Below are 18,606 nucleotides of genomic sequence, written 5' to 3' on the forward strand. Positions count from 1 at the left end.
AGCTACCTGCTTTATTAGATAAAAATATTTCATTTTACCTATTAGGGAGAAGTAAAATGCTAGATTTCCATACATGTTTAATTACTGTTCATGATCAGATCTTCTCATTTAGAAACTCTCTTTTCAAAATCTGTAGCCTTCATGATTTTAAACTATACTTGAGTTTACAGTAGAAGGTTGCGTGTTTATTTTCACACTAGATTCACCATTCACTACATATCTTATCAAACTCCAATGCATTCACCTTACATAATAGTTCTATTCTGAACCAAATAAAATATGTTTTTTAAAAAAAAATAGATTCTTAAATACCAACAATGCATTTGACACTGATTTTATTCTTTTTCAGTAGTAGTCAGCCAAACTGACATTCAGGCCAATAAGGCTGAACCCAACTAACATAAACTAAGCAGAAATTATAGCAAGCAAATACAATAATCAAAATGTTTAGGTTGGAAAAGACCTTTAAGATGATGGACTAAAAACGGCAGCCTTTGATAATGGTAAACTGCATTTAGGCAGCTTATAAGATAAATTCATTATTTTCAACCTTTTCTCCTGGAAAAAAAAAAGTGACCAGGAAGCCTCACTAAAAACACAACAAAAATAGTTTAGTTTCCCACAACTATCAGAGAAATCCACTTTCCTATTAAAATATTAGTTCATCCAAACTTACCCTTGCATAGTGCAATTCAACTCCATAGAGTTCTAAGGTACGTGCTGTATTGAGATAATTGAACTCTGCTTCTGCAGGAGACAACCCTCTGAAAGAAAGAAGCTACATAAGAAACATTCAAACACAACTCCCCAGTAGTCTCTTAACTGAGCACTAAGAGAAAATGTGCATTGACCTTTCCTCCTTCTTCCCTCACCCCAAAATCTGAATTTTCCTTTCTCACCATAAACAGCCTCATTCAAGAATTTTATGTTGTGCTTACAGAGTCCTGAAACAAACAGCTTGCAAATGTAGTTTTTAAAATTATTATTATTTCTAATGTACTGCAGAATTTAAATGGCTCTGAAGCTGTGAAAACTGGAAATTGCTTTTGAAATACTGCATTTTCTATTCATAGTAGCAATCTCCCTCCGAGACCAAAGTTTAAAATATCAATCCACTTTAATTTTACTTACTCTACTTAAGTGGATTTTCTAAGTCACTGAAGCGTACAAACGTCTTCAGAAATACAGCCTATGTTTTGTTAAATTTTACTCTAGCAACACAGAATCGAAGTTCTAAAATGCCAAGGAGCTATCAATGAAAAACCATTACTTATTGTTATATATTGAAAAAACAACCACTTCCATTGCTTCATCACCTTTTCCTCTTTAGTGAAAGGTCAAATAACTGCAAACAGGAAAGACCAGATATCAAAGAAAAGGACTTTGTTACATCTAAAGTAACTCCTGCCTTCTGGTAACAGCGCCATGAAAATCAAGGCCTTTATGTATTGTCAAGGACTGAATGAAACAAATTAACTAATATCCTGTTAAGTTCAGATAGTATGTAACAAAAACAAGATTTTCAGTGCACCTTTATTAAGTTCATTAATGCGCCATTATTCCCTCTCATTCTAACATACACATTCTATCTGGGCACAGTACTAATTGTACTTACACAGATATTCTACCAAAAAAAAACAATACCACAACACATTTACATAAACATCATTTCTCAATAGAAGATTTTTAAGACAAAATGTTCAGTTTTTATAAAATAGGAGAGCACCAACAATCAGGATTTGATAAAGTCAGTCAGTATTTTTCACTGCAAATCCTTACATGTGCTGCTGATGTAACTTTGCTATCTCTTTTTCAAAGTCTTGAGGCTGGCCAGGGATGAAAGAATAGTCTGAGAGGTAGCCTGGCAGGTTTTCTGAATGGTTGTAGTCTCCCAGCTCAGCTAAAACATTAAAAAGAGAGGTTATTGTTTATCAGTGATTAGCTGGCACTGTGCAACACATTCAAATTCACAAGTCTGATCCCATACATCATTACCTATAGCAAACAGAAGTAGTGACATTTGAATTCTCCTTTTCCCTTTTGAATAAACCATCACATACTCAGCAAATATCGTGGAAATAATTTAACCGTGAGCTTTGAGTGGGTGTTTATGAAGGAAGTTTGTTAACTGTTTAATTTCTAAGGCACAAATTGATTCATCAATTCCCTCCTAAAAACTAGCACTAAATAATACACATCAAGGTATTTCAGGTAATAGCTTTTTCTCCCTTTTCTTTTTTCAAACCCTTGCTTACTTATATATATATTTAAGCACTACAACGGTTGGTTCTTCACTTTGCAAGACCTGCAAAAACAACCAGTTCATTCTGCACAAAGATACGTTTGTACACAACTGTATGAGTGCAGTAAAAGTATGCATACATACACCTACACTGCTTACATGGAACTACTAAAAAGTGCACTTTCACAGCTTCCAATACCTCCTCAAAATGAAAAAAAAAAAAAAAATAGAAAAAAAAATTAAAATCTCATTTATTGTCAGAATAAATAATACAAAAAATAACCTAAGAATTTGCTTAGAATACAGGCATTGAGGCTTTTTAGCTCTAATCCAAAAACAATGTAGCTTTAAGTATCTGAAATGCATCTAAGATATTTACAGTACTAAGTAACATAATGGGTGAAAATGGGAAAGTTCACAGCAAGGCAGCATGGTGTGGGGTTCTGGGAAGGTCCGCAGACACTTCTACAGGGCATGAAAGAAATGACTATAGAGTGGATGAAGGTACACAGAGAATGACAGGGTAAACAAGGGAAGCAAAGGCAGGAAAAGCATCTGAGGCACTTCCATCACAAGAAACAGATCATATTTAAAATTAGTTAAAGCCTGGAAAATGTGGCCAGGTTTCATTACAGAGTGCAATTCTTGCTAAAATGGGCTATAAATAATACAGGGCTGTCTGAGTTCTGGGGTTGCTATTTACGAGGGTGGCTCCAAAAGAATGTCTCTTATTTTATTACGTTGGCCCATGACATCAGAGGTGGATGTTGGTGGTATGGCAGCTGAGGTTGAACCTTCCTGTCAATATTCCATTACATGCTGTCGCTCTGTGCCAGATGGCAGCAGAGGGGCAGTTAGAGAAAATGGTGCTGACACAGAAGTGAAGATGAAGCAAAGGGGTGGAACTGAATTCCTTCATGCAGAAGGAATGGCACCCATTGACATTCAGTGCCTCTTGTTGAATGCCCGTGGAAACAGCGGATGTGAGCACAGTGAGGCAACAGGAGGTATGTTTCAGCAGTGATGACAGCAACAGTGGATCACCACCACAGGTGCAGATTTTGATGAGTGCAGCATTCAGGCTCTTGCATCACTTATGAAAATGTATAGTAACTGTATTGAAAAACATTGTTTTGCAGATAAGAAACTGCTCTATCAAATAGCATTATTGTGCTTTATCAGTTGTAGTTTCCGTGGAAGTAAATAGGAAACACTGCTTTCGGAGCGACCTACTTATTCATGAAGAATTCCAAGACCTGAACCCAGAGGTAATTAGTAATGGGCACACAAAGAAAAGCATTAGACAGAGATCCACACAGTGAAGAACTGAAGGACAGGAACATCTCACATACTACATGTCTAACTACAATGCTCTGTGCATGACCACTACACTGTTTTAAAAATGAACATAATGCATTCTTACAAGCTTAACTGTTAAAACTTTTCATATTGTCTGCTTCACTGCTGAATACCTAATCTTTCCCAGGACTTCTTTAGAAGCAAAACTAGATACTGCTAAATTTCCAAACATATCAGTACTTACACGTATATGAATACTAGCAATACTTACATTGAACAGCATAGGAAGCCAGAAGAGCAGCAGTATTATACGGACAGGGCAACCTGTTTTATTTTTAGACGAAAAACAAGTAAAATTATATATTCTATATGAAAAGAAGTTGTTTTGAAAAGCCTATCACTTCATAATGTATTCAGGCACAGGTTGGACAGAATTGTTATTAATGTTTATTTTTGCAAGTATAATTCTTCATGATCAATACAACACCTTTTCCTCAAGTTGTATATAATGTTTAGGAGAACAAAAATATCTTACCTTCCAGTAAGAATGTCCTGCTTAAGTTGTAAAAAATACTGGTACCTTAATTTAAAAAGAAAGATAGTATTAAAAATAAAATCATTTAATAATTTTTAATCAATTTAATGCATCTCCATCTAGTGCAAAGCTTAAAACTTACATTTGACATCTTGTTTCTTAAACTCACGTGGCAAAGAAACCAAACAGTGATAACTGAAATAATACAACTTCATAAATTAAACAAGTGACAGGCTAGTAATTACTCTGTAATGAAATTATAAATCATATTTCACCCATATGCTGTAAAATTCATTACCTACATATTTTGTTTTCCAGTATTTATATTCAGTTTAAACTTTAAGTGCTTTCACAGTGAACGAGAACAGAACTATTCGGTGTGTAAGCCAGAAGTTGAAGATGGTTTCTACGTGTACGGGTACCTTAATGAGTTGTACTCCAGGTGGACAGAAAAAATTAGTTTAGTCTCATTCAACATTACTCCGTTTTCATTTAGACTAAAATATGTACTCTCAGTTTTGTAACTCTTTTGGCATTCCATTCTAAAATAGCAGTTGTGGATCTACTATGATAAAAGCCTTTTGAAAGTCTTCTGACTTCCTTGAACTTCTGTTCTGAACTTTTCTTTAATTATGATGTGAGAAAGCTTGGTTTAGTTCTACTCTTCACATACCCACTCTTTCAAGCAAGGAAGCTGGAAACAGCCAAAGAAATAGACTAACACTTTAAAACAAGAACTATGTTTCAACCAAACAGTGGCAGCAGAAACAGCATAAATAAGAAATACATATATCCAAACAAACCTGAAAGATCAAACAGATTTCTGCCTAAAGTACTTCTTACGATTCCCCAGCAAGACCCAAATCTTTTGTTCATTCAGTTCAATTCAGTTCCCTCATACTTCACTCAAAGCTTTTGGAGAATTCCAAAGCATAAATATTTATAACAGGAGGCAAACTACACCTGCTACAAACCACATCTGAAACAGACTGAACTGGGTAACACGTACTGAGATAGCAAGATGTTAGCACAAGCTTGAATTTCCACTAAAACCTTACTTAGTAACATGGCATAGAAGCAGTCTTAAATATTTTAGGCTTTGATGCCGTTTAATTAAGATAAATAAATAAATAAAATTCAATGAATGGAAATCATTTACATAATTCCTTCTTATAAATCAATTCAATTTTGGAATACCCTACTTTACTATTAAAGAAATCAGTTACTTTTCTTCTTGTAGTTCTTGCTTGAAACTGCAGCCAGTTGTGATGATTCATTATAAACATTCAAAACTACAAAAATGTAAATCAGTTTCCTACTGCCAACATCTACTACTGTAAAAACATAGGGAATAAAATTCTGCATGTGTAGATGCACCTTTTGCTTCTTGTTTTTATTTCTTACTTTTTATGAAATGCTTTATTAGAAATATTCCATAATACTCAAGGGATTTAATGATTAAGGAGTACTAAGCAGAGTTCATTTTCGGTCCACTGTTTTCAGTAAACAGAGAAGTTAATTACTTGTTAGCTAACCACCGCAGTTCCAACACAAAACCTCGCATATTATTAAGTGAAATGGAAAATCAATAGAAGCTTTATTAATGTACATCTGAAAACCCACACAACAAGGAACGTATTGTATTACAATGTTTTTTTCTACTTTACATACAGGGAAAAGGACAAGATAGAATTATTGTTAATTGGAGTCAATATTAATAAACATGTCCTTCTGCAATGAGCTTTGTCTCCTACCAACACAAGTTCTTAAAGCCAAACCCTCCAGCACAAGCTGAGCTCCCACTGACCTTTTCCTGACCCAGGGCATTCATAAGCTGCCTCCCCCTCTCATGAATTCTCAGAGGTCTAATTTAAAGATACAAGCTTGTATCAAACCTTTCCAGCTGATTCACACTGACACACACACACACACTGACTCACCCTAATGTTTTCATGGAATTTATAAAAGCTGAGGGTCTTAGAAAAGCCTCATCTTGAGTGGGAATTGTCAAAAATATCAGCTTTGTTTGTTTTGTTTTTGTAGGTCGGTTTTGCTCTAAGAGGGGAAATGCCGATTATGTGAAAGGGCCACACGGTAGTGACAAAGCATCCTAACTTCACTACAGAAACCCTGCAGATAACATTCTCTGTACAATAATTCCAAACACAAATGAGTTTTCTCAAGGGCAATTACCCTTATTAGAAAAAAAGGCAGAAATGACCTAGATACAGCAATCATACATTACTTGCCTCCTAAATGGCTGCTGTATTTATAGCACTGTATTTACAGCATAATATTTAAGTAAACAGTTGGCTTTTCTCTTCATTTGCTTCATATAAATCCACATTTACTGTCATTTCCATCTCTTCAGGAATACCTTATGCTGCCCTTTAATTCAAATATCACACTGTTTTTGTTATCCCAACAGAGTAAATCGCCAAATCCTCAGTAAATATTTCCATCAAACCAAGACTGATCAAGGGTTTCTACAATTTGTTTTAGTGAACAATATTTTTTAGCATAGATGTTGGTACATTTTTGTCCAAAATTTGACAGATCAGAAGTTACAAACAAATATGGACTCAGATACCCAGTTTTGTTGCTCAGAATTTCTAAAGCTATCTTTAATAGCTTAGATACTGTATTTTGAATGGGGTTGACCTGTTTTCAGGATGGCTGACATCCAAAAATGACAATCTGTCAAATCACGCTACTTATGCAGACTAGAAAAAATTGGAGGCATTTCTTCAAGAGCCAATCACAACTCACAAACCTCCTGGTTGGGTCCACATTCAGCATTTTCTTCAACAAACTTCAACACATTGCTAGCAAAATAAGCTTACAATGTTTCAAGGACTACAGTCACACAGAGATGAATTTTGTTTGCGCCAAGAAGAAAATTATAAAAAGAAATCAATTTAAAAAAATGCAGAAAGCACAGGATTTTTATTTATTTATTTTGCAGATCAACAGGAGTAATGGGAATAAGTTTGTATTCACTAATGAATGATGACTAAATATTTTCCTTTTCCTGTTGTTTTTCTGTTTCTACTTGGTAGTATTTTCTTTATACAGTTCACTTTGCACATATATTTGTATATTTATTCATAAAGGTTTTTTGTTACATTGATTGCATATTTTATGCCTGCACTTCTCATTTATTGATAAATTAACTAGACCTACCTTGTATATTCTTCTTGAAGCTTGTTTGGGTCACTTACAAAAAACTTAACTCTCAAGTTCAAACTGTGAGGAGATCCTCCTATGGTCAAGAAAATAGTTTCTAATTAATTGGGGTACCTTGGCAAAGCAGAACAACAACAATGAATGAATTGATCAAATGTATACACATACTCACTTTTTAATTGTTTCCTGATAGGTTTGTTTGGATCCAACCACCTCTGGAAAGAGATAAATTATAATACCAGTTTCAGATAAATCACAAATTTTATGTTATAGTCTTATGCATCAACAAACTGTTGCTTTTTAATTATTTTTTCATTTATTTTATTTTATTTTATTTTTAATCAGAAATGTCCTACTTGCATACCACAGTCAAGACTCTGAAAGATGCCACATGAGCAGTTGCTTCTATTTGCCTGAGATTAACTCTGCTGTTCAGGTATCTGTCTGGTACTACTACAACCATCGCTTGTGTCCAGCAGAGGTTAGAACTCAGTCTCCGGGTGTTTAACTATTTTAGCGATACTTGAAACTGACAGCCTAAGTCAAGCTAATAGTGACAGGGAAAAGCTATAAGGCTAATTTTTACCTCTGTGTAGTTAATTTGCATAAACCAGTTTGGTTTCTTCTAACTCTGCAATCCACAAAGTGATCCCAGATCTGACTGGCAGATCTCATTCCAATTGCCAGAGAATCACCTCTGCTATGTCCTTCATTGCCCATCCTGTAAATCGGAGACTCAGCCTACTGAATTAGGACTATAGAACACTCGCAACAAATGCTCATTCTTCAAAAGAGTCCCCTTCAATTATCTGTCATGGTGATTAGCTGACAGCCCTTATCACATAGTAAATGATAGGAATCATGATCTAAACATCTACAAGATACCAGAGCTAGAAAAGAAAACCAGGACAATCAAAACACTCCTCTTACAAGGCCTGAATTTTAGAAGAAACTTATGTCTTACTCCAAATAATGGTGAACATTCAATCTAGTCCCTAGACACAACAAAACAAGCAATATTTCTTTAAAGAGTGAGCACAACCTCATGGTTTTACTCTCCACTTGCAACTTGCAGCATTTAGTTTTATTGTAACTGCACAGTGATAATGGACAAACTCAAATGACATAGTGTAGGAGAGGATACACACTACTGTAAATAATTCTGTCCCTACAATGACCCAGAGCACAGTGATGCTCCTCTACAGCCCATCATTTCTGGAGTCATATTGGAATAAAGTCTGAACTGAAAAAGCCATTTAGGAGACACACTTAAGCAGTAAACTTTGTACTTCTACTTGTTTAAGAGCAGCTAACAACTCTTCACCAAAGTGCTGCTCAAAGGACTATGAACAGCAATTCACATGAATGCAAAGGTTCATTGATTTTTTTCCCCTTTGGGGCATAGCCTAAAATAAATCAGCTCAAGAAAAAAATAAAAATAAAACCAAAACCACTCAATTCCCTGAGCAGGACCAATGACAATAACTCCTGGTTGAGGTACAGTAGTGTTACTTCATCCAGCCCTGCAGAAAGATGGAATACACAAGAGGCACCACCAAATGCACTCACTGTGGTAGTAAAAAGCTTAAACATTGATTAAGCACTCAATTTCTCACTATCTAGGCATCATCCATTCTTTCAGTTTCAACGTTTGTCTATTTTAATATGTTGTTTGCATGTTGATTACTATTACTAATTAAGTCAGATAGTTTTCATAACTGCTATTTAATTAATTCACTTCAACTGATTTATTCTTTATGCCAGCTGATTTGACCCTGCCTCCATTTGTTTTTATGACACATATTGTTATTTCCCTACTTAATTTACTCTTTTCCTCTGTCAATAGAACTCCCTAAACCAGTTTCTCATTTCTGCTCCACCTTCTTGTAGAAATACTATTCTATTCCCATATCTCTCATATATCAAATTATCAATGAAAATACCATTCACAAGTGCATCAAATAAACACATAAAAATTGGTGAACTACTGTCCCAGTTTCAGCTGGAGAGAGTTGATTTTCCCTTCATAGTGGCTGGTGTGATGCTGTGTTTTGGATTTAGGAAAAAAAAAGTTGATAACACACTGATGTTTTTTCTTTCTGGCTGGGAAGTGCTGCACAGAGCCAAGCATGTTTCAACTTCTTGTACTGTCCTGTCCTGCCAGTGGGTGAGCTGGGATTGCACAAGGAGCTGAGGGAGGGGGGGGGTGGAAATAATCAGCAGACCTAAACTGGCCAAAGGAATATTCCATATAATAAAAACATCATGCAAAAGCTATAAAACTGGGGGAAGTTGGAAGGGCGTGCTGCTCAGGGCCTGACTGGGTATCAGTCAGTGCACAGTGAGCAGCTATGTAGTGTATCACACAAAAATATCCCACAAGATGCAGCACTTCTCAGTGCACTGTGTCATGCACCATATCCATCATATAAAAAAAAATAAAATAAAATCAATAGTGTTCCTGTAGAAAATCAAAAGAAACAAATTAAAATTTTACAATTAAGTATCTTGTTAACAATAAAACACGATCCCCACATACATTAATACCATGATCTATAAAATAGATTTTACTTACAGGGTTATCAGTGGATTCATCCGCCAGCTGTAAACCAAAGTAATCTCTCTCTGTCAAATCGAGATGTTTGAAGACTATGTCCAACAGAACTTGTCCCTGATCGTGTTTCTGCAAATAAGACGTAATTGTGAGCTTAATGGAAAAGTACGTCACTGCACACACAAACTTGATGCTAGCAGAGCACTGATGCATTATTTCAGATGCGCTCTAGCATGCCGCATTTTAAGCATCATGCTGTGTATCCTCATAGCATTCTTTTAAGAAAAGCACCGTCTCTCTTTTTGAAATACATGTAAGAAATTATCTTGTTCATTTTCTAACAATAAGAACTTCTATTTTCTTGGCTAACTACATGGTTATTTCTGAAAGGCTCTCATTCACCAAATTTGATACTTAAAAAGGATTACAGGACAGAGAAAGAAAAAGAGGGGCTGGGATTTGACAAAGGACTTCATAGCCTCGTCAGGGACACTGAATTTTGAGGAAAGGTTTTTCAGGCCTGCACAAGTTATTCTTGTATCTGAAGACCTATTCCCAAATCTAAATAAACCAGCATATTGAAAGAGCTTGCTTCCACAATTTAATGGCACAGACGGATGAAGCAGACAAATATCCAGCTGAGAAGAAACGTTAACTCTACATTGACTAATTCAAATAAACTGAATAGTAATGTTTCTTTGCAGGGACAAGCGAACAAACTTGATTCTTTACTGCAGGGACAAACCTTACCTGCAAAAAATCTGTGTGTTGTGGGTACCTAGTAATTTCTTGCCTAACCTGAAAATATTGCCAAACAGTAATTTAAAGGCTAAGCATACCATTCTGACAAGACTCTGTAAATACATTTATTGAAACCTGAACGAGTCTGCCAAACAAGTTATGAAGTGTCATAGCTTTCTGAAGTGCAAAAGATCAGGAGAATTCTGCAAGCCAAACAGTCTAACAAGAAACACACTGAAAGATCTGACTGATACACCTTCCACCCAAGTTTTCTACTTCTCTGGCATCAAACAAGCTTCTAACAACACTATAGGTGACAATCAAGTATTACTGATACTAGAACGGATTTCAGAGGCATCTTGCCTTGTTTACTATAGGCAATAAGGTATTTTGAAAAATAACAGGAAAGATTCCTGTCCTACTATCAAAAAACTCAGTTCCTGACAAGAGCTAAAGTAGTTTACTTCCACAGCAATTGTATCTAAACTGTATAATAAAAATGTCTGAAGGTTTCAATATCCACAAATGAGAAAAATCTACAGGTCATATTCAGACATTTGTCCACATTGAAGAGCATCCTATCAAAGCCTTTTTTAAATTGTTCCGATGAAGATACATCAAAGCTGAGTAATCAGTCTAAGCCATTTATCTGGGAGATAAAAATTCCAAAAAGCCAGACTATTTATTTTACAGTAATTTAAAAAAAAGAAGAGAGAGAATGGTTATCAACAAATTATGCCTGAAATGATGCCAGCAGGGCAAACACAGCTGTAGCTCTGGATATTTAAGTTACACAAGGCACGTATCTCAGATCCATTTATCTAGCTAAGTAGAAGTGATCTAAGTGCTATACTTGCCAGAAAAAAAAAAAAAAATATATATATATATATATATAAACAAACCAGAGAAAGATTTCTTAATGTTTAACAAAACAATCAACAGCATCAATGTTGTTAAAAGGTTTGCTAACAAAAAAAAAAAAAAATTCATCTGCAATTAATGAAAACTAGCAAAGAAAAACCCCACAGATGTCAACGTAACAAATAGACAACAATGGTGCACAACACAATTTCCATGCACAATTCCAAAAACAGACACATCTTTACTAAATTAGGAGTTTCTGACATACTTAGAAACCAGTAATCAGTATAATTTTTTCAACAAATTAAACTAATTTTAAAATTACATAGCAGCACTAATTACTTCTTGGCATTTTTCCCTACTTAGATTTCAATCAGAACTCAAACTATGAAGTTCTGACATTAACAGAAAAGAGAAGACATTTGGAGTCTGCAGACTCGCATTTACTTCTCCAAGGAACACACAGGTATCAGTTCTGTACTTTAAAAAAAATGTGAACATAAAAATTTTTCTTGTTTCTAAACTATCTTTCAATTGTTAATAATTGTTAATAGAACAATTGTTTCTTAATTAAAAAATAATACTGACAGTTTAGAACCGGCTGGTCACTTTGAATTAGTTAGAAGAGAAATGTCATTTCATGGCAGCAAAGAAGCTGGACCACGAATGGTGGTGCTGCTAAAAGGCAGAAGTGCAAAAGCTATTTCTCTTGAAATAGAGCAGAAAATTTGCTAAGAAGAGACAAGTTTCAACGTGAAGCATTTGTTTTGTGATCAATATTTTACTCTCAGTACAAAACAAAGATATGCATCTAGTAAAACCAGACCTTAGTTCAACCTGTCTTCGATATTTATACAGTGATGTTTGCAGCTTGCCAAAGCAGGGGAAGGTCACAAAATCCTGTTGGTTGTGAAAGGTCCAAAATATTTGCAACAGTATCTCAAGCAGTGAGTAGCTGCTATAAAAGTAGGAAAATAACTGTCTATCTTCACCTTTTTTAAAGTAAAAAATAGAAATTTATGAAGGGGGTTTAACAAAGAAATGTGCTTTATACCTAGGGGTGAACATGAATAGTTCTTAAAACACAAATTAATGGAAAAATATAAAAACGAGTGGTATCCAACATCTAACACGATGTTCACTATAATTTAGCTGTTTCACAACTGAATGCTGAACAGTCAGCGAATAATTATTACTGAGAAGTCGGATATAAAACACCAACATTTTTTGCTGAGTTGAAAATCTAAGTATTTCATGAATACCTGTTAGAAATTATGAAAGGCAAAATGTCTCACAAATACTGGCCTTTCAGAATAAATCAACACTAGACATCACTAAATGCAGTTTAAGAAGTATGGCACACTTTTTATGCCATCTACCCTGCCTTAATTTTCCCCCAAGTTCGGTGTGATCACTTTGTACTGATTTTCAGGAAATACAGCAAAGTCAGCCTGCAAGGAAGAGCTACAACTTAAGGTATTTAAACAATGAATTAAAATAAATTAAAAATAATAAGATCCTGAAGGAGGTCTATGCAAATCATTGTGATCAGGTTACTAACTACAGCCATTCCCACTTAGTGCAGCTACGCCTTATAGGCAGAACGCTTTCCAAGGTGGAAACAGGAATCCTTCATGTAGTAAGCAGAGCATTTTATAGAGAAAATTTCTACTCTTCAGACATACATGCGGTCTTACTCCAACTCCAAATAACCTTTGGGTAACTACAGTCCGCAGGGATTGCTCTATTTGATTTGTTACGCTCTGTACATTGTAATTTTGAGCACACAAAAAGTGCCTATTTTGCAGAACAATGGAAGAGGTAGGTTAAAATCTGAACTTAGAACATGTCATATAAATTATCAAGAGACAGTGCCTGTGATCAGTACCTTGCCGTTGGAAGAGAAATATCACTTGAGTACATTTGTATTAATACAGCTCTGCATACTTCAGGTAATTAAACTTTAAAACCATTAGCACACCTGTAGCAAACCCCAGGAGGAAAATACTATGCTAATTTATTTGATGTTATCTTTGTTCTCCCTATTCTGCAAATAACGTCATTAATATTTATTGTCAAGCATTGTGCCAACCGCAATTCAGTAACATGCAGCTATAAACCCTGAAAATCCACGTACCATGCAGTGTACTGCAATAGACATTCTTATGTCCTTATTTTTGACATAAATGAACAAACAAAACAGCAACTAAACAATATCACCAGCAACCAAACAGACATGGGACCAAAAGGTAGAGCTCCATAGGAAGTTTCTATTCCCTAAACTCCCAGACTGGTCTAAATAAGCAATAAACTTATCCATATAACCAAAAACGTAATATGCTACAAACTCAGGGACCATACACATTTCTCAGGAGAGACAGAATAGATACTTGACTATTTCGGATTGGTTATTCTCTAGACAACCCATCCCAGACTGGTCTAGCTAGCTAGCCAGAGCTACACAGGCTCTAGCATTCTCTTAAGAGCTGATGTAGCTTTTGGACACCAACATCAAAAAGAAGCATCATTGCCCATAACTGTTGTGCAACTATTCCTTATATTACTGAATTTTTTGTATATTTAAAAAAAAAAAAAAAGCAACAAAAAACTTCCATTCCAATATCTAGCTTGCAAACATAAGCACTTAAAAGCAAGGAACACAACATTTCCAATTTCCCCATGTACCTCTGATGCTTGTCTTCAGTCCCAACCTGCTTTTTAGCAGGTAGCACAGACCAGGAAACTATATTACCAAGAATGAAAAATTAAGAGGTACAGAAGAGCAATGAAATATTGCAGAGGAAGGAGGAGAAAAGGGATGAAGTAGTCCAAAGAAATGGTTGCACTTCTATGCACACATTCTATGAACATATTCAGTTTTATTTCTTCTATCAATCAAAAAAAATCTAATGAATAAGGTATTCCAGGCTCATTTGGGAAAGTATTCACTTTTCCCAGTAACAGCCCTCAACATTCAACAAGTTTCCTATTTTCCTTCCTGCCATCTCAGTATATTAGGAGGTATGGAACAAGAACACAATCTGAGAAAAGCAAAAGCAAAGAGGTACTGTAAGATGGCAACAGTAACTAAATATAGCCATCCACATGATTGAACATATTTAGCTTAGCAACATAGAGAAAATAAGATCTGCCATTATATGTTACTGGTTCTCAAAATGGAAAAAAGCAAACCGAACCGAACAAAAGCTTGCTTCTCATTCAACTGAGTAGTAAAGCTAAATTCATTTTCATTAAACAACATTCAGTCCATAAAGAAAACTACGAGAAATAAACTATACATTGTATATTCAATTTTGAAATTAAGATGTTAGTACCATAAAGTATGCCAGAATGACTAAGCCTACAGTGATTTAGTACATACAAGCACGAGCACGTCTGTCTGAACAGAACTTTCCCTTCTACTCCATACTTCAAACTATTTTGGAAGTTGAACTCCACCTATGCGAATCAAACAGAGGAAAGCAAGCTCGGTGACATTGCTATCATCAGGTTACTTACATTAACTCTGAAAGCTTGTACAGTGTTATCCAGGAGAAGAATGTTGCAGACCACCTCCGTATGCTGCCTGTCTCGTGCCAGCTCAGATGCTCGTACATTGTAGGTTCTGCCAGCAGGCAATCGGAAACGTGCGGTCATTACTGTCCACACAGGGTCTTCAGGCAAAAGAAAAATAAAATTGAAAGGTCAGAAAGCGCAAGCGAGGAATGAATGTAGTACATTGAAGAAAGTCAAGGCTGTGAGTCTATGGCTAAAATCTCCATCACATACAAAAGAAAAATGAGAATTAAACTCACAGTATCTAACAGTGAAAAAATGTTTTACAAATTACAACACAACTTTATACTAAGAAAGTCAATTCTTTAAGTTCTTTAAGCTGCTGTTCGTTATCCACTCCCTCCCCTAAGTTTTTTGTTTTGCTTGTGTTGGTGATTTTGTTTTATTTATTTCTTTTCTTGTTTATTATTATGAAATGATTCAGAACTGCATTTTCACTTCAAAAAGCCTTTTAATTGCTGTGCATCAAGGCTACTCTAAGCTCCCACTGTTAGAGGTAATTAAAAATTAATTTCAGTGCAAAAAAGCAAAAAACATCTTACAACAGAAGTAGAGAGAATGGCTGCAAAAAGAATAGGGCACTATGTGAAGACTGGTGTGTTATTCTGCAAGGCTTATGTATTCACTCTATCAGACAAGAGTGATAAATATATGAGCCTTACAATATGAGTAGATAATGGTTTGTTAAACTACTGAATCTTCCACGTGTCATCTTTTTTCCCATTTTTTCAACTGATTGGATTTCTGTATTTAGTTTGAGAGCACAAACTATTCTTATTTTCCATGTAAGGAATGGGGATCAACAGACGCCTATACGTCGAGCTACGTGTTGATAAACGCAATCCAAGAGTTGAAAAGTGACTTTCAGTTTTCAAAACTGAGTTTCTAATGATTATCCTGCAACCCTGGTTCAGCAAAGTGCTTACATGCATGCTTCCAGTATGTTATTAGCCCTGTCCAATGACACTAGTTACATTCTTAAGCTTGAATTACAGATTCAGGCCCTGTAATTTACTTAATTACACACTTGGCAAACTACTTCTACATACTTTGATAAGGGTGTAAGCAAACAAAATGTCCCAGAACTTAAGTTGACAATACACTGAAGCAATAAATACCTTTAAAAAATAGTAAAACATGCTCCAAACTGATTATAAAAGTTTTCCTTATTTTGCAAATTTTAAAAAAAACCTTGAAAAATTGTATGCATGTTTGCTTATTATACATGTCACTCCGAAAGTAATGTTCCCTATTTATTGCCATTGGAACTACAACAGATACAAAGAGCACAAAAACACTGTCTGATGGGGCAAACTCTCAGGTACAGATGAGCATTATTCAACACAGTCAACACCATTAGCAGTGCACTTTTGCCTGTGATGAATAAGAGCCTGCACGATGTGCTCGTAAAAATCTGCACCAGGAGAGCTGACCCACTGCTGCTGCAATGCACTTCTCACTGTGCACTGCACTATTTGGTCTCCACCAATTTTCATAAGCATTCATGAATGTCATCGGGTGCCATTTATATTCAACATGGAGGAATACAATTCCACCCCTTCACTCCATACATGCTTCCAGGTCACACTGCTGCTCTGCTGCCACCTGTTGCACAGCAGCAAAACAAAACGGAACCGAACCATTAGGTAGTGAGCTGGGACTCTCACTCAATAGCCCCCACTGAGCCTCGTGGGGAAAAAAAAGGCAAATCCCACCTTTACTGCCCATTCTCACCCTACTTTTGTTCTGTTTGCTGATTAGCACTGACAGTGTCTCTTCCTTCCCCATTACTTAATTCTGAGAGAAATGCTCTGTGTTTCAAGCAGAACCACAAATTCATCCCATTGAGCATGAAAAACAGCTGTCTTCAGTGATCCACAGAACACCAAGTAAATATTCAGTGACGTTCACAGTCACAACCTGCAGACCCAGCAGAGACAACTTTCAGTCCAACCAAACTCTGCATGTCAAGACCATATCTTGAAGTTTCAGTGTAGGCAATGAAGTGTGGCCAAACACACAGTATGTAGCAGCCTCAACAGCCATTCTGTATGAAACAGACTTCTTCCAGGAAACAGCAAAACAGCCTTATGGCAAAGTATATTAACTGACACTGAAAAGTTTCCACCAAATAGAAATGTAACAGCCACAAAAGTAATGGAGAGGAAGGTGACAAAATACAGACTATTTTTGCAGATGACATTCAAATGTACCCTTTCTCCACATGTCAGTAAAGAAACTATGCAAGTGTGTAGGATTTACTTTAAGATGCCTCCACTGCCACACACTCAAAAATCCTCTTTGCCTTCTAAGATCTGTCAGTAAGATCTGTCAGGGCTACCACATGTAACTGCTTTGTGGCCAAACATATGAACAGAAAGCATATTTAAACCTCTGCCAACATATGTACATACAAAAAAGGATCAGCTGTTAAGCACGGACACACCAAGAACACAGAGAATGCTATTATTCCTGAGCAGCCACCATCACCCTTGCTGGACATTTCATAAACATACCAAAAGAATCCACAGATGGCATTCACAAGGCACAATCCCTTGTGAGGCCATACATCCTAACCGTCTGATTCCCCAGCAAAAACTGACATATAAAATGAAAAGAAAAACCAACAATCACACCAGATGTATACTCGTCTGAAATGAATATACTATAACTGTAACTGGGCACTGCTCAACCACAGAATTGCAAAGTATGGAAGGGAGGTCTGGAGATCACCTAGTTTAACCCCCTGCAATAGCAGGTTACCCACAGCAGGTTATGCAGGAAGGGATCCTGGTATATTTTTACCATCTCCAGTAAAGAAGACTCCACAGCCTCTCTGGGCAGCATAGTCAGCGCTCTGTAACTCTCCAACTTCCTATTTCCTAGATTGTGTCCATTTCCCTCGTCCTGTTGCTGGGCACTGTTGAAAAGAGCCCGGTCCCATCCACTTGCTTCCTCACCAACAGATATCACAGAATCACAGAAGACAGCATGAAACCGATGAAGAACTTCAGGCTGACTTCAAGCTCCAAAGTAAAATCTGCAGCCCCAGAAGAAAATTGGGTTTTGTAAACAGGTCAGATTCAACCCACAGAGTTTCAGAATATCTGGTTTAAACAGAGGTTTAACTTGAGAAAGGTACTAAACACGTGCATATGTATCTCAAGGACACTACCATGGCTACTCACATTAACTAAAATCTTTTTTTATACACAAGTGAATTGCTTAAATTGGATTTCCTTTGGATTAATCTTTGCATGCAAAAAAGGTTTCTGCTTATAATTTTTCAGAACCTTCTGCTAGGGTGTAATACTTAGACACTTGAATTAATAATCCAAAGCATGTGCTGCTGCAGAAACCGGAGGACAGAACTTGTGCAATGAAACTCCACTTACCTCTCAGGTCTACAGAGGGAGTAAGCTGTGCAGTTCCTGCCCGAGCTCAGGTTTCAAGCAATGAAGCAATTCTAGGGAGTGTTCCCTATCAAAGGGCAGAACATTCCTGCGATACTTGCTTGGTTAGGGCATTAAAGTGCATGCAGAAGCTTCCAATGTGAATTTTCAACATTCTCTATTCTCTTACATAAAATAATACTGTCAAATGACAACTTGC

At 36.2% G+C, this 18,606-nt stretch overlaps 1 protein-coding gene across 6 annotated transcripts in view; it reads right to left on the bottom strand.

Moving 5' to 3' along the window:
• PTPN4 (protein tyrosine phosphatase non-receptor type 4) overlaps positions 1-18,606 on the bottom strand; it is a 92,300-nt gene that overhangs the window by 44,806 nt on the left and 28,888 nt on the right. For all 6 annotated transcript variants that reach the window (XR_004307873.1, XR_001556574.2, XM_015868626.2 and 3 more), the window contains exons 2-9: positions 14,938-15,092; positions 9,838-9,945; positions 7,435-7,477; positions 7,260-7,338; positions 4,077-4,121; positions 3,813-3,865; positions 1,780-1,900; positions 677-764 (exon numbers count right to left, since the gene is read on the bottom strand). Coding sequence is in view for 4 of the 6 variants with exons in the window: in XM_015868624.2 (XP_015724110.1) it covers positions 677-764; positions 1,780-1,900; positions 3,813-3,865; positions 4,077-4,121; positions 7,260-7,338; positions 7,435-7,477; positions 9,838-9,945; positions 14,938-15,092 (692 nt within the window). In the remaining 2 variants the exon portion in view is untranslated. The remainder of the gene's footprint in view (positions 1-676; positions 765-1,779; positions 1,901-3,812; positions 3,866-4,076; positions 4,122-7,259; positions 7,339-7,434; positions 7,478-9,837; positions 9,946-14,937; positions 15,093-18,606) is intronic.

This window comes from Coturnix japonica, chromosome 7 (genome assembly GCF_001577835.2).
Source record: "Coturnix japonica isolate 7356 chromosome 7, Coturnix japonica 2.1, whole genome shotgun sequence".
NCBI classification, from domain to species: Eukaryota; Metazoa; Chordata; class Aves; order Galliformes; family Phasianidae; genus Coturnix; species Coturnix japonica.